At 34.1% G+C, this 26,463-nt stretch overlaps 1 protein-coding gene across 16 annotated transcripts in view; it reads left to right on the top strand.

Moving 5' to 3' along the window:
* The window catches only part of DMD (dystrophin), a 1,135,802-nt gene that overhangs the window by 441,581 nt on the left and 667,758 nt on the right, over positions 1 to 26,463 (top strand). For all 16 annotated transcript variants that reach the window (XM_072937290.1, XM_041719931.2, XM_041719926.2 and 13 more), the window contains 5 exons: positions 4,022 to 4,141; positions 10,127 to 10,228; positions 10,364 to 10,471; positions 14,927 to 15,106; positions 21,251 to 21,426. In XM_072937290.1, coding sequence (XP_072793391.1) covers positions 4,022 to 4,141; positions 10,127 to 10,228; positions 10,364 to 10,471; positions 14,927 to 15,106; positions 21,251 to 21,426 — 686 coding nt within the window. The remainder of the gene's footprint in view (positions 1 to 4,021; positions 4,142 to 10,126; positions 10,229 to 10,363; positions 10,472 to 14,926; positions 15,107 to 21,250; positions 21,427 to 26,463) is intronic.

Here is a 26,463-nt window from a genome sequence, read left to right as displayed (position 1 = left end):
ATGCTTCCTGGCCTGTGTCAGTGCTAATCCAGGTTTTAGAGGGAAGATCATCCTGAAAAACAATTCAAACTGAAATCAGCCTGTACAGTTCTTTTAAAAAGAGGTCAAAAGCTGCAAAAGACTTCATGATGCACTTGTGTGCTAAAGATGATTTTTTTGCATTCTGATTAAGTAGTGCTGCTGAAGAGGAATACAAATTCTGCAGCTCCTGCTGCTGTTAGTGCTGTCTGTGCTTGCCCTGCGAGGAGACAATGCATTTCAGTATGTGGCTTTGATAGCTAAGGACATTTTCTGACATTAATTCTTTTTTTTTTTTTTTGAAGACAGAAGGTAATTATGAAATGGTAATTAGAGAAAGAATCATTAAAGGTTTTGAATACATCAGTACTAAGACTTGAATAACTTTATTCCTATTTCTATGCATTTTATAGTTGAATACTAACATAAAATGTAATACTTTTATTTATGCAATCTCTTTATGTGCTTCTTTCTAAAACTGAGAGAAATGGGTATTTAGCTTGTATTTGAAGATTCTGAGTGAAGACATCTCTTCCACATGCTTGTTCTTCATTGTGGCGTGTTGACTTAGTGAACATTTCTGTGTTACTTTTCAAATCTGTTTCATGTGCCAGAGGAAATTTAGCTAGAAATGATGGACATAAAATGGTTTGGATTTAATTTTAATTACATTTGTAATCATTTATCCCTTGCTCATATAATTTTATTATATTTTAAATACAGCAAAGCTACCTCCTATAGCAAGGGTTAAAACAATGGCATTTTAATAGGGCATTTATTGCTTCATTACTAAACAAACAAAAAGCAAAACCCAACACCCTTCATAATATCTCTTAGTCTCACATGAGCCTGATTGTATCAGCAAACAAAGTTTTGTAAATTCATAAGAGTTTGAAGATATAAAATACAATAATCATTTCAAATGAAACAGATTTCAGCCAACATGTTAGGTTTGAGTTGTTGTCATCTTGCCTCTGTCTTCTTTTACCCTTGTAATTTTGCCTTCCTCTCTTTACCTGTTCATTAGTAGGTACTTTTCACTCATTTATTTCATATTATGTATCCCCCTTTGACTTATGATTTTCATATATCTGATTCCTTTATTCTATGTATTTTAAAATGCTATTGCAAAAATATTGATCTTGAGTTCTTGTTACTGACACTTCAGTTTCTCTGCTGGGACATATAAAAAAAAAGCCAACAAACCAAAAAAACACACTAATTTGTATTGGACATGGCAACCAACAATCAGACCAGAGAAAGAACACAACATTCATCCCAGCATGCTGCTTGCATCCAATATATATGAGCTTGATATCTTGATTTTCTGGTGGACTGAAGTGGTGAACAATAAAATTTTGTCCTTAGGAAAGTACAGAGTTCTGGTAAGAAATCTGGCATAGTCAATATATTTTGGAAGAATAGTTAAACATTTCAATAATTTCTTTTTTCAGTAGTGTTTTAAGTATTTTTTTCTCCTGTTACAATTATCCCTTCCTTTTAATTTTGTAAATGAAGTAAGCTATTTTTCAATAAAAATCTAAGGACTATTGAGCTATCCAAACAGAATATTGTATTGGAAGTGTTATAATTCATTTTAAATTAGTGCTTTTAATTGCACTGATTTTATTATATTATCATATAATAATATATATTATTTATTATTATTATACCATATATAGTTGGTAGATTTTTATAGTTTCATTAAGTTTCTAAAAGCATCTAAGCCTTTTTTAGTGCCATGATTTTCAGTATTTCTTAATTTCAAAGGTAAAATGAGATACTTCTTCACTATCTAAATATCAGGATGAATTTGTCTTTGGGTACTTGGATGACTTTGGCAGGCATTTTCTTTCACTTTGATCTAGATTGTGTTTGAGTTGTGTAAATTGTTATCTGATAGATAGGAATTAAAGGAATTGTAGAGTTTTCTGAGTTTCTCTTGTTGCTATATTTATTCATTAACTTTGACATCCATTTTAAGTCCATAAAAATTTGCTATTTCTCTAATAAGCTTAGAGCAATTTGTTAGAAATTTCCATTTAAATTATTTGAGCGGAGTGTGCTTTTGCCATCATAACTGTCCATCATAAATTCCTGTTCCAACAAGATCCTGTAAACAAACAATTCTCACCAATGAATGTCATGGTAAAAATAGACACTTGGGTTATAAAGAACAGTCTTTTACTTCAGAGTAAATTGAGCCTGCCAGAGGATTAGATAATGATTCAACTTTCTGGTTCATCTGTTCCGTGACTTCTCAAGTCTTTCACAATGTGTGTGAGACTCCCACCTCCAAAGTGCCATCCACTCCTGCTACCTCTGGTTTTGTTCTGGGATGCCATCTGTCAGATTCCAGCTAAAAGGGAACTAAGAGTCATCTTGTCCATGGCTGTAGACTTAGGGAGCAATGCATTTGTTTTGTATGGCTTAAAGAGGGGGTTAAATGTGGGGGAAATGAGCTGTATTATATACACTAATCCATGACCACTCTGCCTCCTCTTCCCTCTCAAGTGCTGGACCATAAAATGTTGAGAAGTCTAAATTCCAGGGATGACTCTAACAATTTAATAAACTTCACAGTCCTTGAGAATTGTTTTATAGTCTAGCTCTCTGAAGCAAATTATACTCACAGGCATGAAAGTCAGAAAAAGGAGGATTCTTATATTGTTTCAGTATGCCCATGAAAGAAATTAACTCTGAAATGGGTGGTAAGATATTTATGCCCTAAAACCAAAGTAGTCTGTGAGTTTCTTTCCTATTGTTTATAACCACATCATGTTTTGGGTTTAATGTTTCTGTTAATTTTAAAATAAAAGTAAGACATCTTAAATATAGTTTTAGAATGCATGAGCTTATGTTCAGCAAGGGCCTCATACATGAGTGAATTACTCTACTTGAAAAAGCAGCAGAAAACCACACCATTGTGAAATTCAACATAATTGGTAACACAGTCAAGGTTTTTCTTCTGACAAGGCCATATTATTTTGCAGACTGTAACTATCCCACAATATATGCATTAATCCCTATAATACACCCAACTGAAGCATGGAGAACATAATCCAGGACTTTGGCTTCCCCAATTCTTTTGTTGGTTTGAAGCAAGCTAGAGATACCTAAAAAGTCTGTCAGACAAGATGGAGTCCTGGATACCTTGTTGTTTTTGGTTTTGGTTTTTTTTGTTTGTTTGTTTGTTTGTTTTTCCAAGGGAGTGGTATGAGGTCTTCTCTGTGGTTTTAATTTTCATTACCAATACCACTTTAGCTCCTTTCATTTTTGTTCTGTGTCCTCTTGCTGCACCAGAGCAAAGGAAGGAGAAAATAGTTCTGGCAGCTTAGTTCTCTGGTGCCATAGCTGGGCTGGTTTTGATTTTGCTAACTATAGCAAAGGAGAGGTTTAATCTTTCATGACAAGTAAGAGAAGAAAAAAAAAAAAAAAAAAAAAAAGGGGCAAGCAAATATTTCATCAGAGATGCAGAAATCACAAAATGCCTTTGTTTCTTGTTTAGTTTCCTAGTTTCTGCAGTGAGTGAAAGTAGGGTGCTGCATGAGTTTCCTAATGGTGGGTCACCTCCTGATCAGTTTTCTCCTATGTGAGTAATGTTGCAGGGGTGCCTAACTGAAGTTAGTAAGTGCTTGTTTAATGAAATCTATGTGATTTTTTTGTATTATTACAATTTTGAAAAAAATTTTTATATTTTCATACATTAATATGAAGTACAAAATTGAATTCAGTGGGTATTTAAAATCTGCAGGCTATTGGTATGTATACATATTATGTGCATATCTGTAAATAAGCTACATAAACTCAACTAATTATTTCTCAAGCAAAATTTTCAGTCTGGAATATTGTATAAGTTTTATGACTTGTGAGTAAGTAACTTTAAGTAACTTTAAGCTCTGGAATTCTTGTAGTCAGTGAGGCAAGTTAATCAGTCAATGGTCCATTTTTTTTTTTTTTTTACTTTGGAACACATTCTGTAACACATATGCTTTCATTATAGGCATTTCAAGAAGATCTGGAGCAGGAACAAGTCAAGGTGAATTCCCTGACCCATATGGTAGTGGTGGTAGATGAGAACAGTGGTGACAGAGCTACTGCTGCACTGGAAGAGCAGCTTCAGGTAATAACTAAATGGCAATGCCAGTCCCAAAAAATTGAAATAGGAAATTCTAATAAGCAAAACCAGGTAGTGAATGTGTTCATGATCTACAGGATCATAATTTATAGACAAATAATGGTGGTTTAGAAATATTAAGGTTATTCAGTATTTTTCTAAAGCACTTTTGAGGGGAAAGTCATAGTTTATTTCTAATTATTTTCTCATGGCTATGTTTCTTACTAAATGAAGGGAACTGCCACTTAATTGTATTTTCTAAATACAATCACTTGAGTATCTTTGAAAGAATAACACATTGGAGATACATTTGTGATAGATCTAGCAGCCAAAATATTCTAAAAGTTTTTCAAATATTAACTTGATCATAGTAAAAATTCACTATTTCATTTGCATCTGTAAAATGTTGCTATTGCTGTATTATTTATATTCCAATGCTCTTCCTGTAGCTGCTGAATGAAATTGGATAAACCAAGTTGATAATTAATGTTGAGATGCATTGAAGGAGGGCTCTCTTGTGTTGGTAGTCACCTTTCCAGGGACACAGCTCAAGAGGAATTGCAATATTACAGCCAAGATTCCATCTATTTTTCTCTTTCAGAAAAGAGAAACTGTTTTTCTTTAATTTTGCTTTATTACCTAAGAAAATAAGAGTTTGTGGGTTCTAAATCATTAACATCCAAAGTTTCTCTAGAGAAGCTGTCTACATTCCAGCAGGTATTGCTGTAGCACAGACAGATACCTGTGTACTGTCAGGTATATAGCTAATTTGGGTACCAATACCAGTAAATCAGTAACTGGTTTGGAATTTAGAGTAGGTTTGGCTAAGATGCTGAACCCTGCCACTTCAAATGTAATTCTGAGTTTTTTCTACTACAGCTACTTAGTCACTCAAGAAGCACAACCCAGCCAAGATAACAGTACAGCCTCTCCTGATCCATAATTATTCATTCCTTTTGACTTCATCTTAAGGGTCAGAACTGTGGTGCACCTGCCCAAAATAGTCTTAACCTTCCAAAATATCTTGCCAGAAAGCTTCTTGGAATTGTTCAGTGGAATAAAGCAGAAACCTAGCAAGAACATGGCTCCAATAGCAAAACTAAACTTGTAAAATATCTTGAAGGGAAAAAGAGAGAAAATAATTAACAATATTTGATATTTACAGCACTTCATTAATAAGAATATGTAGAAATGAGAGCTTTCAGTAGTGTGAAAAACAAATGAAAGGTTGGAGGATTGTTAGACAGTCTAATTTCACATCTTCAGAAAGAAGAATAAAGGAACATCAGAATACACAGCTTCACCCCATGTTATTACAATCATTGGAAAGGTACCATTAGTATCCTGTGCAACATCTGTGGCTGGCCCATATTGGAATAAAGCGTGAAATAGAACTCAGAAAATATAGTAATACCTTAAGGAAACATCATGAATAATAAGTGTAAATTAAACACAGTGGAAATACACAATTTGTAACTGTACTAGTGCAGAATGCACCAATTCTTACTGTCTTGGAAAAAGTAAATTTCTTAGAAGATGCTAGATAAACAATTATTGAATCCCCTCACCCTGCAGCACAGGCTCTCTGAACAGAGCATGGGATGCTATGGAACAGAGCATTTGCTCTTCTGTTATGTCCTTTATTCATAGTTTCTTACAGAGGGATCTGAGAGAAAACATAATTCCATTGCTCTGAAAGTCAAAGTATATGCAGCAATATTACAGATGTTATTAAAACCCAAGTACAGATGTAAAGCCCTAGGGTTTAGAATGTTAGGGAGCTGTGGAAACGTTTATCATTTAATGCCCAGGAGAACGGAGTTACCATAGTCCACCTGCTCTCCTACCAAAATGTTACACCTCTTTTTTTGTGTACAAGAACTGTTTGGAATTTTTTTTTGTTCCATATCACTTGCAGTCTGAATAGAAAGCACAGGAGATAAAATCTGTTGACAGGCATAACCATTAGAGCATTTCACAAAAAGCACAATGGAGAAAAGTTCCAAGCTTGATTATGCATCTGTCAGTCTGACTTCTAAAAATAGAACAAAACAAGAGCAGGAACTGTCAGACGAAAGAGCTTAATAAGACTGGTTCACTGAGGTGCTGGTCAGGATCATATTAGGAAGAAAATGAGCATTTATTTCCATGTAATAGTCAAACGCGCATTTTCCAAGCAGGTGCAATTAGGTTTTACCTTTCTTTTTGAGGTGGTGATTCCTGAACTATTTTCATATATAAAGATCTATTTATGTAATGTTTAGTTTTATATTTTGTGTTTGTTTTGGTTTTTTTTTCAAATGTTTGTATAAGACAAATTTTGGTTTTGTTTGGTTTTTTTTTTTTCCCAAATGTTTGTATAAGACAATTTTTTAAAGCCTAAAATTAACTTTTTGAGATTTTAAGTCTCAGGAAGGTTGACAAGAATCTATGCTGATTTTAAGTGAACATTATAGAAATTCTTAAGTTTTATTGCCTATGCAAAAACATATCTATTTAAGAGGCAATTAATGGCATAGAAGCCAAAAGTGTCCCCTGAAACAAATTATTAATTGAAAAATTACTCTTGCTTGAAAAACTAAAACTAAATACAAATTTAGGGCTTTTCTTAGAAACAGCTGTCCCACTAAGGTACTTTGAGAGGCTACAGCTAGACTGGGTGAGTGTGAATATTAAAACTCCATTTACATTACTTTGCTTACTTAATATATCAATGTGTGACATATTGAGAGGCTCTGTTTATGCTGCTACTAAGAACCCACTATTTAGACTTAAAACTCTAAGACCCCAATTAAACTCACTCCACAGATTTAGCAATGCAGCTGTGGAATAAGGCTCAAATCTATATTTAGTGCTGCAAAATCAAACCACTTTAGTAGCAAAGCTGTTGCTGTACTCTGACACGTTTTTACAGGAAAAATGAGGGGAATTATCTTGAGCTCAGAGAAATGGCTGGATAGCATACAGAAGCCATGAATGCAGGAGATTTTGTTCCATAATTATACCCAGCAGACAACAGGTCTCTTAAGGACTCTTGTGGGCTAGCTCAAATTAGAGGCTTCCCCAGGATTCAAGGGTCAGTATCTGTGTTGGGAAAAAAATCTGTATAAAGTATATAAAATACTATTTGATGGCTTATTCCCCTGCTGGCGGAAAGCAGCTGAGAGTGTGTTTCCCAGGATTATATGTTCATATTATTCGGGGTACTGTCCATTGATTGAAAATTGTATATGGGCTGTTCTAGTAAAAATACATCAAAATAAATGAGGAATGTTAAAGAATGAATAGACTATTTCAGTTGACTCACTGAGCACTTATGGCGGGAAGTTACATCCTACACACTGCAGGGATTTCCAAGACCTGCTCATCACAACAGTATGATACTCCTGGCTGATGCCTGGGAAGTTGAAATCATCCATAAGGAAAAGGGCGACTGATCTAGAAATTTCTGCTAATTTTCTGTAGAATAGTTTACATCCTGAGCAGCCAGGAATTCTCCATTGCAAGTTTCCATCTGAGGGACTCATTCCACCAAGTCTCATTAACATCACAGCTGTGGGACCTGACCAGTGCTTCCAGTTCCTCCTGTTTGTTTCTCCCACTCCGTGTGTTGGTGGATAAAATGTTGAGCACTTGAGAATTGCACAGAAAACTTACTCTTGTTTGGTAGAAATTCTATGAATGGGCTAAATATTCAGTTGTAAAGAATTAATTTTGGATATAGGCAAAAAACATGGTTACACTTTTTCTCATTATTTTAAAGTGGATAGTAATACCTGATTAGAAAAACATTTATCAAATAAATTCTGTTAGTTGCAGGTTTGCAGTACATTATTTTAATCCAGTGTTCCCTAGAGTTATGTTTTACTAATTTTCTTCTGTTCTTGTGCTTCCTTAATTTGACCTTTAAGCAGATGAAAATAAAAATATTTCACCTTCTGCTTTTGATAGTCATATAAAATATTCTTTCAGTGTCCTCTGAGTAGAAAAAAAAAAAATCTTCTTTGGCATGCAGATTTCTCTAAAAATATGTCTTAGGGCTGTAAGAAAAGGCTTTTTTTTTTTTTTTTTTTTTTTTTTTTTTTTTTTTTTTTTTTTAAACAGGAGGGTATTTTACTTGTTAGTGTGGATTCAGTCAATTTCTCTGAAAATTTGTTTTCCCAGCTGTTTGGAACACTTGGAGCAGTCTGAGTTTCTGGGCATCACACAGGCTACTGTTTGATGTGAATAGAGAATTGAAGTGGAGCACCATGTGATTTAGTATAATAACTGCTTTATAAATAACAGTCCTGACATGATATTTTGAACTTGAAGCTTCATGTCTTAACCAAACAGTGTATGGTTGTTATGACCTCTCATGAGAAATAACTAGATTTAAGGTTGGTCACAGAATCAGCACTTTTATCACTGCAGTTAGTTGGTCATTTTGCTTACTTTATTAAAAGATCTTGTCAAATTACTGAGGAAAAGAAAAGGTTTCATGGCTCTGAAATCATATGCTAAAAATGGTATTTTGTATTAACTTTTTTGCTGGGCAAATCAATGTATTTCTCAGAGTTAATGCAGAGCCAGATATTTAATATTCTCTTGAAGTTTTGGTGTTTTCTAGAAGACAAAAATACTTTTGGTGGTGTACCACAGTGATAATTGATGGAGATGTTATTGCAGTGGTTGAGAGGAAATTATTTTTTCTCACAGTAATCATTAAGAAAAGTCAGCTGCTTGGATGTGAGATATTTAAAAGTTACTCAGGTATGAGGATTTTTATATAATAGCTATGCAGAAAGAAATGCTTATGATTTTTGAACTAGTAATTAGCAAGATAAAATATTCAATTGAATATTTTTATGGTTTTAGTGTCCACTAAATAGAAAACTGTATCTGCTGATTTTTTACTATGTCATAAAATTGCTAAATAAACAAATTCAGATGGCATTCTGAAATTTATTTTCCATATCCTAGGAAGTGAAACTTAAGCTTTTTTCTTCCTGGTAGAAAAGTCAGTTCTAATTTTAACGTTGGTTTTAAGAATCCAGTATTTGGATGCTACATTTTTGCTAAAATTAAATTATAATCTCTATGAGGAATATGTAAATACAAAAGATATAGCATTATAGGGTATCTCAAGCTATAAGGAATCCATATGAGTAATGAAGTAAATAACTAAATATAAAAAATGAAGAAACTATTTTTGTCAGGATATGCTTTTGAAGTGGATGAAAAATTAAGAATGCACTAATATAGAGTACCTTTCAAATGTTTATAAGAGATTTTTTTATTATTATTTGAGAGCAGGTGAGTAATTTGCATTTTATGTCCATGGGTAGTTAAGTCACTATAAATCATTGCAATAAAAGTTTTCTATCATTAGCTAAAATAAGGGAGGAGAGAATAAGATTGTTGGTGTTTTCTGTAATTTAAATACATACATAGTAGTAGCATATGCTACAAATACCTGGAACATCTCAGTGGGATTTGTGCTGGTGTGGTAGTTTATAAGGGTGGTTTTTTTTTCCAGCTCAGTATTTTAAAAGAGGTAAGAGCTTTGACCAACTGTATACTGATGATGCAACTTAAAAGTTTTTTTTTGTTTTGTTTTTTTTTTTTTTTTTTTTTGCTTTGTCCACATCTTTGGCCATCATGTTTATGTTTCAAGTAGTTCTGTTTTAGGCATCTTAAAGTTTTGAAATAGGGTGGGTTTTCCAAAGTGAGACTTGCTAGAAAACTATATGTAGATTAGTATTAAAATATTCAGTATTTAAATCTATTGTTTTCTCTATTCTCCCCATTTTGATTTTATTTCAAATGGACCTACACTCCATTTCAGTGTGATGTGCAGCATATTTTAAGGGCAAATGCCTGAGAAAAAAAATGAATAAGGAAAATGTTTCCATGGAAATTTTGTAATGCCATAGGGAAAACAGCTTTCCTTGTTTAGGAAGAAAAAAGTGAACAAATGCTAAACACACTTTTGTATTTCTTTCTCTCCAGCACTTTGGAAAACGGTGGGCAGCCATCTGTAGATGGACAGAAGAACGATGGGTCCTTCTGCAAGATATTCTCCGGAAATGGCAACATTTTGCAGAAGAGCAGGTGAATAGCTTCTCTTTTTTTAAGTCATAAATTGGAATGTTCTTCAAAACATTATAAGAAATATAATAATATGTTATATTTATTTATGTATAGGAAAGGCCTGACTCAAGCTTTTTCTCTTCAATTTTATTTCAGTGCCTTTTTGACGCATGGCTTACTGAGAAAGAGGATGCTGTGAGCAAAATTCACACAACTGGCTTTGGAGATCAGAATGAAATGCTGACCAATCTAAGCAAATTGGCTGTATGTATTTTTCATTCTTCTATTTTTTTGTTCAGCTTCCTTAATATGAGTCTGCATGCACATGGCTTTGCCCCACTCTCAGACCATACAGTTTCACAGAACATCTGTTTCACATCTGGGTGTGGGCTTTGCCTCCTGTGGATGGAATAGGTTGGTCCATAGCCTTGCTGATAAAGGAACCAAGAGATAGAGATTATTTTCTTGGTTGTATCTTTGGTCAAAAGTTCAGGAAATAAATAGCATTTGGATGTCTTAAAAAGATGTATACTTTCACAGTGAAAGTTTATTTGTTGATACTGTTGGTATATATATTGCATGTGAGGCTTAATATATGTAGGTCCGAAGGAATTTGCATATGAATAAGTTATCTTATCCTTCAGCAAACCCTGCAACACATTCCTTGAACTTGAAAAATCTGAAGGCTCAGAGGTTATGAAAAGTTGAAATTAGTGTTACTTTACAGCTGGACCTCAGCTTTAGAAATGTAGTTACATGCACAAAATGCACCCTTTTCACCACATCTTCTAACTCACTCTTCAGCAAAGACCACTGTGCGTGGTCTTTATGTAGGGAATGGAGGTCTGGCTGTGTCTGTGGGGGAGAAAAACCTGTGGCAGCCTGGACTTGCTAATGACTTTACAGCAGTAGGACCTCTGTAAAAAAATGATCCACTATGTGCTATTTCTGTAATGATGACTGCCTAGCATTTAGGGAAAAGGAAGCACTCATGTCCATGCTTTGGTTAAAATAGGTGAATTATTGCTTTATTAGGGAAACAAAAACCCTGCTACTCTTTTCAGACATGAATATTTATTTATTTTTAATTAGTTATTATTCACTAAGTAATAAATATGAAATATTAATTATATATTGTTCATTAAATATTTTTACTGGATATACACATCTTGGTTATATATATATAAGGCTCAATCTTAAATTTTCAAAAATTAATTTAGGATTTATATCCTTCTCATCATTATGTATTAAAAGTAGAAGCATTCTGGCTCTGGGTCAATAAAAATATCATAATGTTTATGAGGTTTGAATAACTGTAATATTTTTAAAATTTACTCCATTTTATCTTCACATATACAAATGTATAAAGCTTAAAAATTATAAACTTACAGACTAGTTGTTTAATTCCATATAGCTGGTCCAGAAATACTGGTAGATGTTCCTTTGATTCATAGAATGACTCAGCAGTTAATTTAAGAACCAAAAGTTTGATTTTTAGCATAATCTTGAGACACTAATTATTACACTGCTAAATATGGGGTTTTTCCTCCCTCTCCCTTCATTTTATTTCTGCAACTATTTAGGGGTTAATAAAAATATACATTTAGAAGTACAGACTTGGATTTTGATTAAAGATTCTTTATGATTAAGTAAACTTCTCTGTAAAGGAAATGCAACATGTATTGCCGCAGTGTATATAACTCTTGGGAATTCTAGCAATATAACATGTGAGCAGTCTCCAAGCTGAGTTCAAGCCAGGCTTTTAATGCAGGATGGATTAGAGACAGCTCAGGATGCCTTTGGGTACTTTCATGAGGAAAAATGTATTACAAGAGGCTCAAAAAAGGTATACTTTTGGATTTTAGAAGGCTGCTAGATGACGTAGGCACAGAGGGTTGAAATGTTTGTCACAAATTGTGAAGTAGTAGGTTGGATATTGTAATATGGCATAAGAGCTTCCAGCCTATTTCTGCCTCAGTAATTTGCAGAATTTTAGAAAAGATTATGGTCATGTTCTTTAGCCAGTCTTGAACTGGAAGGACATTTCTGAAGGTAATTTATTAAACCATTTAGCATTGTGACTGTTGATTTGAAATTCTAAAACACTCCTACAAGGCCCTCAGTATTCTAAAATGACTGATGTGAAAAAGGTCTGTTGAGGTACTATTCACAGTAGGAAAAAAAACTTGGCTTTTAATTCACATGTAACAGGGTCACAATTTCTGAAGGAAACTTCAGAGCACATCTGCCTGTTCTGGTGTGGGGTCCTCCACTGGCTGCAGTTTATTTTAAAGGATTTATTCAGTATTTTATGTGAAAATTTGTCTTTGTCATCAGCTCTCTTCTGGGATCTTCCATGTTTAAAGGTCAGAAAAACTGTTGAGCAGGTAGTTGCTCCAGTTGTTAAAATAATTCCTTAAAACAACTGGGCTTTTTGTGGCTTGTTTTGTTGGTTTTTTGTTTTGTTTTTTTTTTTTAATTTTCTGCCTACCATTTATTCACCGACTCTATAATTGACTCTTTAATTCTTACATAGGGTGTAGGGTGAAACAGAACATGGACTAGCTGGAAGATGTGATGCACTGAGAATGTAAATGAAGTTGTGGTTTTGTTTTTTTTTTTTGTTTTTCTTTTTTTTTATAGAAACAAATACTGAGAACTGAGAGCTATTGCAAAGGTGTACAAGTATATAAGATCTACCTCTACATATTTATAATATATATTCAATTAATACAGAGTTAAATATTTTCTTACTTCACTTAACATTTTTGGGGTGTTTTTTTACATAAAGAAAATAAATTAGATATGATACAATTTTTGAATGTAATAAATTTATTTGCAGCTGAAAACTAACTTTACAGTGGATATTGCTGGTTGGACTATTACAGTAAGCAAAGTAAGTTTTTGATCTTTAAGGAGAAGAAAAAAGCAAGAACTAAAAATTTAAACCCCCAAAAATAGAACCACATTACCAAAACCAAGAAAATCACTTTATAATGTTCAAATATCAGGGTTTATAGTATGTACTTGACAGAAGTAATGACTGATATATTTGCTAATTAATTTCAGAAAGGAAACTATCATGTCTTGTCTTCTAAATGGAAAATTGCATATTTTGCAGTTACTATTATTATTTTAAATATATTATTGTACTGGAAAAAAACCCGGAACATATTTTTGGTTATTGTGGCACATTGACAGGTTTTTAATGAAGAAATGTGAAAACAGATTCTTCCAGTCTAGTTTTCCAGATTGACTGTAGCTGTCACAAAAGCATATTAAATTTCAGTGAGAAGTATCTTTAAAAGAAATCTTTAGCATCCTTCTTTTTGTAGTGTTTTACATCCTGCTTGTGCTCCAGGTACCTTGGATTGATGCTGAACTCACGGGTGTGTTATACAGCTGTTTTGGGCTGGGGTAATTGGAAATCAAACATTGCTCCTCAGAACTAACTAATGTTTCAGAGGATATCATTTTTTTATTATTCCAGTCAGTGTATGGTGGTTCCCACATGATCTTTTTCTGACGCTGTAGGCGTAAAAAAAGGTCAAATATAGCAGTGCTTGAAGCTTAACATGCTAAACTGGTTTGCATCTACTTTCCTCCATCTGTTAGGTCTCCTACTATTCTGAAAAGAGATTCTTCAATATAACGTTAGCTTCTACTTCTCAGGGATAAATAATTTTAATTTTTGATATTAAATGTACCTACCATTAGTAATTATGATGTTTCAAATCAAATCTGATTAGAAAGAGTACTGATTACAAAGACAATGAATCTGTCTTTTGCTGAGTTGCATTTTTAATTAAAATTTTGGATTACAAAGCTGTAGGAAAGTATATGTAGACTAAATTTTGTTGTCTAACCACTTGCTTGATTATCCTTTGCATGCCCTGGGGATTAGAATGCAATCCACAACTGCATAGAAAATTCAAAGTTTGGCCATAGTTACCAGAATTAGGGTGTAGAGAATAAATGTTTAAGGAATGGAAATCAGTGGAGTAAAGCAGTTAAGGCTTTGAAAAGTTAACCCAGGTAAGAACTGGAGCTATGGATGATCCTTGGATCTGTGAATATCCTGTTTCATAGGCAAACTGGCATGTATGAATCTCAGGAGTTTCAAGGTTCCTTGGCCCAGTCTGTTTTGGTTTTTGTTTGTTTGGGTTCTTTGTTTGGGAGGGGTTGTTTTCATTGCTGGTTGGTTAGTTGGTTTTTTGGTTTTTTTTTTTTTTTTTTTTTGTTTGGATGTTTTAATCCTGGTTTGGCATCGGATATTACTTTTCTAGGAAACTCTTCTTTCAATATGCAATATATAACAACATATATTGACACCTTAAGATTATTTGTCATGTTGATATAGTTGTTACCATGAGTGCAGTTTTAAGGTTATTCCTGTTATACAACTGTTAGCTTTTTGATTCATGTCATCACCTGAAGCCTGCTGTGAAGTTTGGAGTTGTTCCACCTGCCATGTTATGTTGCTATGTAAGCTCTTCCAGCAGTTTTTATGGAAAAAACATTATGGAATTATAGGAGCCCTTAACCCATTTTCAGCTCTTTCTGATGCTCTCCTTGTGATTTTTCTTCTTAGTTTGTTGATTTTCATTTTTTTTGTGGGTGTTTTGGTTTGGGTTGGTTTTTTTGGTTTTTTTTTTTGTTTTGTTTTTGTTTTTTTTTTGTATGAATGTGTGTTCTTCCTTCTGTTACTTTGTTTAACAGATCCTAAAAGGAGATCTAGAAATGAAAAGGCAAATGATGAGTAAGCTGAAGTTGCTCAGCCAAGATCTCCTTGTAGCTGTGAAAAATAAAGCAGTGGCTCAAAAGCTGGAAAGTCGTCTTGAAAATTTTGCCCAGCGCTGGGAAAACCTTGTGCAGAAGGTGGAGAGCAATTCTAAACAGGTTTGTAAAAAACAGTTTTATCCGTTTATGACAATCAGGTCCTTTGACAGTCAAATGCTTGAAGTAGCTTTGGTGCTGTTAGTTATCTTGTTTTAATTATTTACCCTGCAGGATTGCTTAAGACATATTTTATTTTTAGGACAGCATAGTACAATGATAATATAATTTTCTAGAATTTTATTCATCTCTTTAGTTTTTAATCTCTAGTTATAGTGTTAATTTCTTTCTTGGGTTGTTAACTATGTTTCCAGGGATGATATAAACCATAATGAAAATACCTTTCCAGTTAATTTATTTTTAACCTATTATAGCACAATTTTTTATAGCTGTCTCTTTGAAATAGCACGTAGTCTGAAATTAGTGCAAAAACTGTCTGCTAGTTTGAGTGAAATAGGTTTTTTTTTTTCAACATGAAAAATTTATAATTGATTGCTATTTTACTTCTGTATATGATATGCTAATTTACAGATTAAAAGGAGAGGCTACAACAAAGAGAAATTTCTTGGTAAAATAAAGAAATAAATCTATACCTGTAACCAAAGTGCCAGTGAAAAAATATAACCTGCTATTATTTTGACCACTTTATGGTAACTCTAATATGTTAAAAAAAAAAAGAATTGAGTTTTTAAACCAGGTAAAAAATCCAGTGCTCTGGTGTAGTACCAAAACCTATATCTGGTTATTTTGACTAGACATCTTGTTAGCATTTCTTTCTTACTGGGTTTAAACCCAAACCATCTCCTTTTTTTCCATTCCATTGTCTCATTAATACTGGGCTATTTTTGAGCTATCGTATGACTGTTACAAAGGAAATGGATATTAAGGCTTTTTAATTAATCAGCACAGAGCAGAATGTTACAGCAGGTACCTCTGTCCTGTCCATACAGGTCTCTCACAGTTCTGGTCAGTTTGATTCAATTCCCTGGAGCAAATCCCTTTTTTGTTGCTCTCTACTAATACTTCTACCAAATTATGTTTGGGTAATTAAAGAAAAGCTACTATACTTCATGTAGTGATCTTAGTAACCTTGCTTCCAACTCCTTTTAGCTTGCTCTGTGATAGTTAGAAAAAGCAGTGAAGTTGGAAAGATAAGTTTGGGAGAATATAAGGGAAGAAACTGGTGGAAGGGCACAATTTCAATTGGAAAGCAAAACCATATTGTGTACACAGCATTTAGGAGTTGAAAATAAGATTTAATTACAATAGAAAACCTCCTGTTTCAAAGCAAAAAAAAATTCCTGAGATTCATTTTTAAATTTGGGATGTCTAGGGTCACATGATTTGAGGAAGTTAGTTAGTCACTCCAGATTGTTCACGTCCTGTTCAGATTGGTGATGGCTCCTACATGCAGTCACTAGTTTTCAAAATGGAACTCAGATTACAGAAAATGAAGTGATCAGTCCTGAGGCTGCAAACATAGATCAGCACAGCTGGGAGATGCTTTGGATTCCCAGCACATTGTAGCTGTCCTATCACAGCAGAATGTTTCAGGGGATAAGCTCTTGCTCCAAGAAGTTACTCTGCTTGGGATAGAAGTGATGTGCTGTCATGGGAGTGTAGTATTCACATTCTCTGAACAGAGAGAGACACAATTCTCTCTCCCAGGGTTTTTCCTGGGAAGTTGTGAGATGCAGTGAGAAAGCTCAGAGAAAGAAGAAAACAATTCTTATCTCAATTGGCTGCTCCTGTTTGTCCCATGTGGAATGTGTTATGGACATTGTTTACCGAAGAGTGATTTGTTAATTGGACACCAGTGATGGTTATTTAGATTGATTGGCCAATTGGGTCAAAGTTGTATTGTGAATGTCTGGAGACAGTCATGGGTATATGATATAGTTCTAATGTAGTATAGTATTAATGCAACATAATTTAGCTTAATAAAAGCAATTCATTCAGCCTTCTGCAACAAGGAGTCAGAGCGCGTTATTCCCCATGCAGGGGGGTCACACTGCTTCAATATGGGAGTACTGCTTCACCCTCTGGAAGCATTGCACAGTTAGACCTGGCTCAAGGACCTTTTCCTAAGACACTGGTACAATGTTCAGACATATTTTCTGTGAAATACTGATGGTGTACTTGTCACCATGGGTTTCTGTCTAGGCAGGGCAGGTAATTTCAGTGAGGTTTTTTACATGTATTCATTATAGAGCTCATTTGTGTGTTTGCAGTGCAAGAAAAAAATGCAAGATCTCATTATGTTCTCTAATCATGAACTGAGGAGGAGACTTTGAAGAGGGTGAAAAATAGAATATTTTCAACTAAAATCTATCAGAAAATGCACGTTTTATTCATCAAGCTTAGCTATTGCCTTCAAAATTAACTTTACATAGTTTAGTCGTGGACTTGGCAGAGCTAGGTCAATAGTTAAACTCAATGAGCTTAAATGTCTTTTCCAACCTACAGGATTCTATGATTAATAATTTTCATAGGGCGCTCATAATTGCATTTTTGTCCTTAGTTATTTCCCCTCTTAATAAAGTGTCACCAAATGATTAACTTGTTAACAAAATAAGAAATTAAATGGAAGAGACAACCTCAGGCTCAGTTCAAAGATGATTCTCCAACTAGACATATAAAGTAGTTATAAATCCCAAAGGAAAAGTGCAGAAAGTAGAATGTGAGTTCTCCCACATTTGGCTGAATTAATTGCTCTTGAATTCAAGCATCTAATCAGAACACATGGCTGAAGCTCCTGCTACAACTGACTGGATGGCAAGGGTGTGTGAGAGAAAGAAATCTAAAAAGCAGTTTGTCCTCATCATGAAAATGTCAGCTTTCCTTCACTGACCACATGGTGGAATCAAGGACAAGGACAGCTTGTTTAGGTTAGATGCAGAGCTTCTAGAAACTCTAAACCAGCTTTGCTGAGTTCATTATGCTCCACTAAATTGTACTGAAAATCTTTCCAAACTAAAGAAAACACCATTCCTCATCCGAACTTCCCCACTCACAGAGATAAATTTCATGAAAGAACAGATGACAGCTTCAAAAGTGAGTGTAAAGGAAAATTATGAGTTTATCAGGACAGAGGGCACTTCCAAAGACAGTAATAAATGTTGGCATTAAAGGAAGGCTGCTGTATAAATGAGAAATAAAAAGCCATAAAACTACTGAAGTGCTATGCACACATTGTACATATGTTTGCCTATAGATGATGAAAAAGATTTGAATTTGTCTGCTAGGAAAAGAGATGAGTTTTAACATGTTTTGAAGATGGGTTTGATGTGAAACTGCTGCCAAACATTGTGTTTGGAAAGTCTTTTAATGTGCACCCTTGTGAGTCACCTTAGCCCTTTCTGTATGATTTTCTAGTGGGGTAAAGCCCTAGTGTATGTTACCCCTTCTCAGAATCACATTTGCTATTCAGGGACTGAGACAGATGAAGAAAATATAGAGTTATTATTTGCACTATCTTTGAATAATACATGAAACACACAACTTTTGTGATTAAAAGGGGTTTGGATTTTTTGGGGGTGTTTTTTGAGTTTTTGGTGTTTGTTTTTTGTTTTGGTTTTGGTTTTCTTTCTTTTTTTTTTTTTTTTAACCAGGTAAGCCAATAAAACTTAGTTCTATTTTTGTAATTCCTAATATTTTTAGTGATTGTCCTTTGCACATTAAAGTGTATGCAGTTTAAATGTGAACAAGCTTTGTCTTGAACATAAGGTTGCAATCTACCTTTTAGTCTTACCCTGTCTCTAATTAGAATAATTATGAACTTCAAATTCACATCTCCATTCTCCTTTTGAAACACATAGTATTTAACCTCCACTCCTGTTGATTAAGCATGAAAAATACATTTTTATTGTTTTCACATCCAAATCATTACCCCCTACAGCATCATGCCTTGACTGCTCTGAGCAGTGATTGCACTGCCAGCTCTGGAAGTCCAATTCCCCATCCCCAGCTGCAGCTGCTGCTCCTGTAATTGGTATTGTCTGCAGATGATTCCTACAGTGCCCTAGCTGTGGTTTATTCTGTGTTACACCTTCTTCACTGGAAACTCTGCCCTCATATTGATTAGCAAATGAAAACATGGCAGGATATGACCCTGGGTGTCTGAAACATCATCCTAGCATTGATTTTTTGGATAAAACAGAGTGTAATAAGAATTTTATGGGAAGAGGAAAGAAAGACAGAGATACTGTACCCAAAATTATATATTAGGCAAGAAACTCTTTCTGTTCTAGTGTATAGTCAGCACAGGGACAGATGACATCACATTCTGTCCTCAAATATCATGGAACCCTAGACATCAAAAGCTTTAACTTGCTTTTCCTTCTGCCCTCTAATTAATTAAAATAAAATAGGAAAGGATGCTGTATAGAGTTGCAATAAAAATGTATGGAAATGCTAGCTTAATATTGTCAGGATTTCTGTAGGAAAAAAGTATCAAAATCAATACATCTTCTTGAGACAACTAAAGCAAGAATGTTACTACATAAAATTTTGAAAAGTCAACTGGGTATTTTTCTCTTCCAAAGAATTTTGTAGTTCATACATTACCTAAATCTCTGCAGGCCACAAGCAGCTTATTAAATTGTCATAATTAAGCCATGTATTTTTTAAAAATCTCCTCTAAATCTAAAGTTTTTAGTCTTCTTAGTAGTCCAGAGTCTGCTCTAAAACAGCTGCCTGTTTCTAGAGATGGAAGCACCACACTGGGGTAACTGCACTCTGTAAGAAATACTGACAGTTTATAGTAGTAAAGTAAAGCACTTCCCTACTCATCACTTCCACGGTCAGCCTGGACAAAAGACAGGAAGACTTTTGCTTGGAAGACAATGGGAAGAATTCAGCAGAGTGGGCAAGAATTCGTTGGGGTATTTTTTCAGGTTTCTTGGTTTTACTGATATTGTCTGTTGGGAAGAGGCTGCTTGCTAACAGCGTTTCCTTTCCTTGTCATTCCATTTTTCTTTTTCAGTGCAGGGAAGCATTGTGAAGAAGGTGTTAGACCTGGTTGCCTCTTCATTGTTTACAGAATCACTTATGTCTCAATAACTAAGCTGACTCAATTCTCTTACAGAAGTGTAAGAAGTGCAAGAAGTAATAGATAATTTATGTATGGGTTTATAGTTTCATGGGCTTTTAGACACTGGCTTGTCTGTTGTTGAATTGGACGCTCTAATGATTGCATATTAGCAAAAGCAGAGAAGCAGGGCTTTTCAGGAACACAACTTTTTCTTCTCCTGCTATATTTTTTTTCTTTTATTTTCCATTTCACTGCCCTTAAACTGTGAGGTTGTCATTGGAGCTGTAACTAGAGCATTTTGACAAATGAGCCATCATCTGACAGAATCAAAAAAGAAGTGGCCTTTTTCTCATGAGTTAAGGGATTTAAGAACAGCTGCCCGAGTTGGGAAATGTTATACTGAAAAAAGTACAGATGGGCAGTACAAGCAGTGTACAAACTATGAACAAAAAATATTTATTGTCATTCTTTTTTTAATGTAGCTGAGCTATATAAAGGTTTTTTTTTAATATTACCAGAGCAAAGCTAAATGCATTAGATAGGTAGTGTTTACAGTGTTATATACCATAGGTATTAGTATCTGGTGTGATCCCTAAGTATTGTTTTTTAATTATGGAACAAAATTCATGCAAATTAATTTGCCTTCTAGTGCATGTGTTCTAATTTAAGATTTCCATCCAGAAAGTTACCTGCACTTTCATGTGAGTATGTTATGATGGATTACATTTTATTTGAAAATTTTTATAAATTGTTAGACTAATAATTGATAATTTAGTGCCATTTTCATGCCTTTATCACCTCTCAAGGAGCAAATTTGGGGACCAAAAATGGGGAGCAGTCTGAAATTAATGTTTAGTAATAGTAACATTTTATTTATTTGCTATCATTCAATTCCATTGCAAAATTCCATTCGTTTCTTTTCTTCATTCAGCATGGATTACAGGAGCTATAAGTTCATTAGAATCCTTTCTGATTTCGATATTGGCAGATAACTTATTCACACAGCGTGAGTCAGATAAAACAATCTAGCTTGACTTGCCTATAATGTTTTTTTTCTGAAGGTCAGCCTATGATCAGATGAGAGCAGTTTCTCATTATTTTCTATTGCTCTTCCAAACAATCTTTACTGAAGTCTTTCAAATAATGTATGACCTCTGTTTTTGTACTTCTCACAGATTTCGCAGGCTGTCACTGCCACTCAGACATCACTAACGCAGACAACTGTAATGGAAACTGTAACTATGGTGACCACAAGAGAGCAAATCCTGGTTAAGCATGCTAAAGAGGAACTCCCACCACCTCCACCCCACAAAAAAAGGCAACTCCTTGTGGATTCAGAAATTAGGAAGAGGTGAGAATCATCAAGGGACAGAGAGAGAATACTGATAGAGTCTGGACAAAAATGCAAAAATTGTCATTTGACTGCAGTATTTTTCTGTATGCTATTTTGAACTTAAAATTACATTTCTGTTCTCTGCTAGGCTACCAGCTGATTATTATCTTTCCTTACTCAGCCTGAGTTCTGGATTGTGTTGTGCTTCTATTACACCAATTTAGCAGTATAGAATGTTAATGATTCTATCAATACTATTGCATAGTAATTACAGTCAATTAAAGTCCTCATGTATGGCATCATGAGGATCCCACTTGGCTAGGGTCTTGAAACATGATGGACAAGAAGCATTCCAAATTAATACTAAGATTTTTGTATTCTTTAAGAAGAATTTTATAATAGTTAAAATACTAGGAATGGAGATATTGCCTTTTTTCTAAAGCTCATTGTATTCTTCTGGGCTTATGGGTCAGGAGTAAAAAATAGCAGTTCTCCAGAGGCAGTTATTATTTTGTGAAACCTGCATTTTTACTACTTTCAGATTTTTTTCATATGTAACTCAAGTGCAAGTGACAAGGGATTTTATACTGATGCTGAACACTAGTTAAAGTCAGGAGAAAAAATTCTGATGTGTTTAAGCAGAATTGGCTCAAGCACTAAGATGCTAAATGAGGTGCTAAGAAGGCAGATTTCAATCATTGTAATGCTTGTTTTGGAAACGTTTTTTGATATTCAGATTAACATGAATTCCAAGGTAATAGATTCAAGGGCTGAAAAGGATGTGACACTGCATTCAGTGTCTCATTTCTATGTACAATACCTTTGCTTAGTTCCATGTGTTTACCAGGACATCTATTTTCTTGTAAAGTAGTGTCTCACTTATTAAGAAGAATGAAATATAGAAAGAACAGGAGAAATTTGACTTCTTTTTAATCGAAGTTTTATGTTATTGGAAAATAGGTACTTTTTATATGCAGGCATTGTACCTGTGTTTAACTGTTCTAAAAGTAAGGTTTCTAGTTCAGCATCATTATTTAGGAATGCTGTATATGTGATGTAAAAAGAGTGATTTCCCCCCATCTTGTTAAATTGGATAACTATTTTTATGGAAAGTGCTTGGTCTAAATAAGTTTGTGAGCTAAATTTCAATGAATTGATTCTATCTCCAAAGTCCTCATTTGAAATCTGATTTTTCCCATATCCTAGGTTACCATCAGATTGTAAGTGAGAGTTGTATTTTGCTAATATATTCCCAAGCACTCAAAATGACGCAGGGCAACGACTGTCAGCAGACTTCTCATTCCTGAATTTGTTAAAGGAATTTTTCGATGTCAGTGTTGTTGCTTATCAGGAATTATAAGCCTTAACACCCCTGTTAATGTTTCAGTAGTAATGTGCAAAGATATGAAACAGAATCGAGGCCCTGTTGGCTTCTATATGACAATAAATCTTTAGTGTAGCATGGTGTCTATCATGAAAAGAGTGATCTGCTTTATTTAGAAATTGAAAATTTAAGAATGAAATTTTCCCTGCAGTTTCAAAGTATTTACATGGTATTTTAAAACTTCTTACTTTTTTTCTCCTGAAGTTTTAGGAATGATCTTACTTCAAAAGATCATAACAGACTTACTACTGTTATAAAACAAAGCATTATCTTAGTTAAAACTAAATTAAGTAGGATGATTTTTTTTAAGCATATTTAATTCTTCAAGAAAATTGTTGCTATATGCCCTATTATAAAACTGGAGATCAATTGGCTTAGAAGTTCCTTTTTCAACTATATATTTACTGTTAGCATATATTTTCCTTCTTGCTCATATTATTTTAATTTGCCTTAATACTGAAAATAAACTGGGTACAGCAGAATACAGATTTCATAGTCATCATGCAAGGAGACTGCCTGAGGGCAGGAATTACCTGGATTATGGGAATTGTTTTTGTTCTAAACTACCTTGGTTTATAGAAACTGATAATTATGTGTTACTAAAGTGCTTTAGCTGATGTATGCTTAAAACACTCCAAATTACAAGTTTATATAGAAACCTGATTGATCTTTGTACAGAAAATAGAATGTATTATCATTGAGAGTAGCATTGCTTTAAGATATATTACTGGTAGATCTGCTACCAAATTTACAGAGTGTTAATGATTTTTTACCATGCATACTAGGTTTCAAGGGTTTTTGATTTGTTTAAATGCCATCTAAAATATGTGCATTCATCATAGAATTTCTGTTTAACTTTTGGATAAGGGTCAATATGGAACAATCTCTAGTTCTCAGTCTTGGCCTGGGATGATTTTTGATAATTAAATAAGTGGTGGTTTCTTTTAGATATTTAAAATTAGAGTCCTTTTCATTTCTGCACAGGTTAGACTTTTATTTTGATCTACTAGGAGAGAAATCTGACTTTCACAAGGAAAAAGGAAGGGTTTTTTTTTTTAATACAAATATATTTTTTAATATGCTCTAACTATTGTTTTGTGTGCTAGAATTACTAGATTTGTTTTACAAATGCAACTGCACCAGCACATGAGAATTAGTCCAGTGTGACTGTTATATTTGTGAGTGGACCTACATTTTGGGAATGTGCAAAGTAAATGTTGGAAATATCCACAGCTGCAGCAGGATGAATGATGGTTACATAATCTTAAGGCAATGTTTCTCCATTCAGATAATCTTTCTGGCATTTCTAACTGAACAGAGAAAACACCAAACCCCACAATTTATCTACCTTTAGTCTCTATAAAGTCCAAGTGGGTGATCTAGAGTGGGAGGAGCTGTCAATAAATAGCTTTGGAAAAACACTTTGAGAGTAAACTTTGGGGAAGAACTCTCAGCTTAGAATAACTGTTTTTGTGATGTTTTTTAATAAATAAGTAAAAATGCAGCCTCGTAAATGAACATATTTTATAGTATGAAGTTGTCTTTCTCAAATGCAAGAAAATATAAATTTATACTAGATATAAGCATAATAATGGAACAAGAAAGCTCGTCTAAAAAATGCGGTGCTCAGTTAAAATATCCTTGTTCACTGGTGACTGGACACCTTTTTGATCAGTGCTTTTATTTGATAGGAGAAAAAGCAGTGTATTCTTAAACAGCCAGTCATTTGTTTTCTGGGTGCATTGTTGGCCACAAGATCTCTCAGGGTTTTTTTGTTTGTACTCAGTTGTAGATGTACCCAAGAATAAACAAAGCCCATTGTGCTGCATGCCTTTTGATTTTTTTTAAATAAGTTAAAAGAATGGTGCTCTCAATATACTTCTCCTACATCATTCTATATTTTGTGTATTTACAATCAAAATTTTCCCTGAGCACTTAGTGACTAATACTGGTTGGTTATGTACTCTTTAGTTTGGTTTGATAAAAAAGCCCTTGCAATCACTGAAGGCTTGTCAGAACCTTCCAAAGGTAAATAACCAGATTGTGTTGGCTGCTTCTGCAGTCACAGTACAACACACTGCATGCTGTTTCTTGGTATTTTTGGGCCCGGGAGGGAAAGCCACACTGGGGGTTGGGGCTTTTTTGAGGTGGTGAATAATGCTCCAAGGTTTTGCCAGCTCCTTTCATCTCTTCTTAGACTTTAGTTGGTGTTGTTTCTGTAAAAGGAGTATGCCTGAAATAAATTCATCAGGCCCCATTGCCAGTGGTTTGGAAATATTTCTGCTTCAAATTAGCTTCTCTGTGAATTAAGTATTTTAGAAATACTGGATACTAAAGGAAGGAAGAGTAATTTGGCTACTCAATGAATATTGTATTAGTGTGCTGCGTAAGAGCGTGGCCTCCAGTTACTAAGCCAAGGAGAAAAAAAATGGATGGCTAAGATTGAAGCATCAAACTTTCTAGAATGCCAAGTGTTATATCAGGGCAGAAAGTATAAAAATCCTTAATTAAACTGAAGAAATTAAAAAGAAGCCATTTGATTTATAGACCAATAACATCCACAGGACTGAATGTCACATGTCCATTACTCTTTTTCACTGTAGCACGAATGCACGGGAAGGAAGCTCTTGATTTTTTCTTGCCTCTTAAAGCAAGTTTTTGCCAGAAGTGGAGGAAAGCAGAGATAAGAACCAGATTACTTTTTTTTTTTTTTTTAATTTTCCCCCCTCCATTCTCCCCCCCAAAATCTAAAACTGCTTCAGGACTAATGCTTCAAAATGTCAGAATAACTTAGGTGAGCTAAGTTCTGTTACTAGTCAAAGAAAAGCTCCTTTCCCCTCAGGAATCAATTTGAAACTGAGAAAGATAAAATACTTGGAGCTGCATAATACGATCTTGAAAATAATGTATTAGGCATTAGGGCTAGAGATAAATGTAACAGAGCTGAGCTTATAGCATTTAAAAAACCTGTAAATGGGAGAAAGGGATGCAAGATAATATGTTTATTTTCATGGTATTTACATATTCTGACAAAAACAGGTCGTTTGCATATCAGAGAAAAATCTGAAAACTACTCTGTTCATGCCAAGTTTTTAAATAGCATACAAGTAAGAGCTGGTTAACATTTAATTTAAACATAGTTATAATATTAATATGCTTCAACAACAACCAAAGATACCTTTCTTTGCAATTTAGTAAATATTTTTTGACACGCTTCCTAAGGTTTCCAAGGAAAGTCCACTTGTCATAACCTTATTATATTAGTATAATATTAATCTGAAGATTTGATAGAGACTTGATACCCTTTGAAGAGCAAGGTATGTTAAAACAGGATAGTTGCTCCATCTAGTGTTATCATTTAACAGCTGTTAAATTAACTATTTGAAAAGAGAGAAGCCCCTGCTTTTTTGAAAAATTATTATATTTTGGATTTCAATCCTTCATTATTTAGAAAAGTTTGAATTTTTTTAGAAAAAAAATATCATAGGAAAATTTATAGGGATTTTATAATGGTCTTTTTGATAGGTACAGTTCCATAGATCTCATTTCTGTGCAATGAATTATGTTAGCCAGTACTAAATGGTGATTGTTTGGTACTTTTACAGTTCCTTCATTTGGCTGTTTGACCCTTATTCTCTTACAAAAATGCAACTTGTGCTCTGGTATTCTTA

Source organism: Taeniopygia guttata, chromosome 1 (genome assembly GCF_048771995.1).
Source record: "Taeniopygia guttata chromosome 1, bTaeGut7.mat, whole genome shotgun sequence".
NCBI lineage: Eukaryota > Metazoa > Chordata > Aves > Passeriformes > Estrildidae > Taeniopygia > Taeniopygia guttata.
Note: the sequence above shows the minus strand (reverse complement) of the source record. Positions and strands in the feature narration are given on the sequence as shown.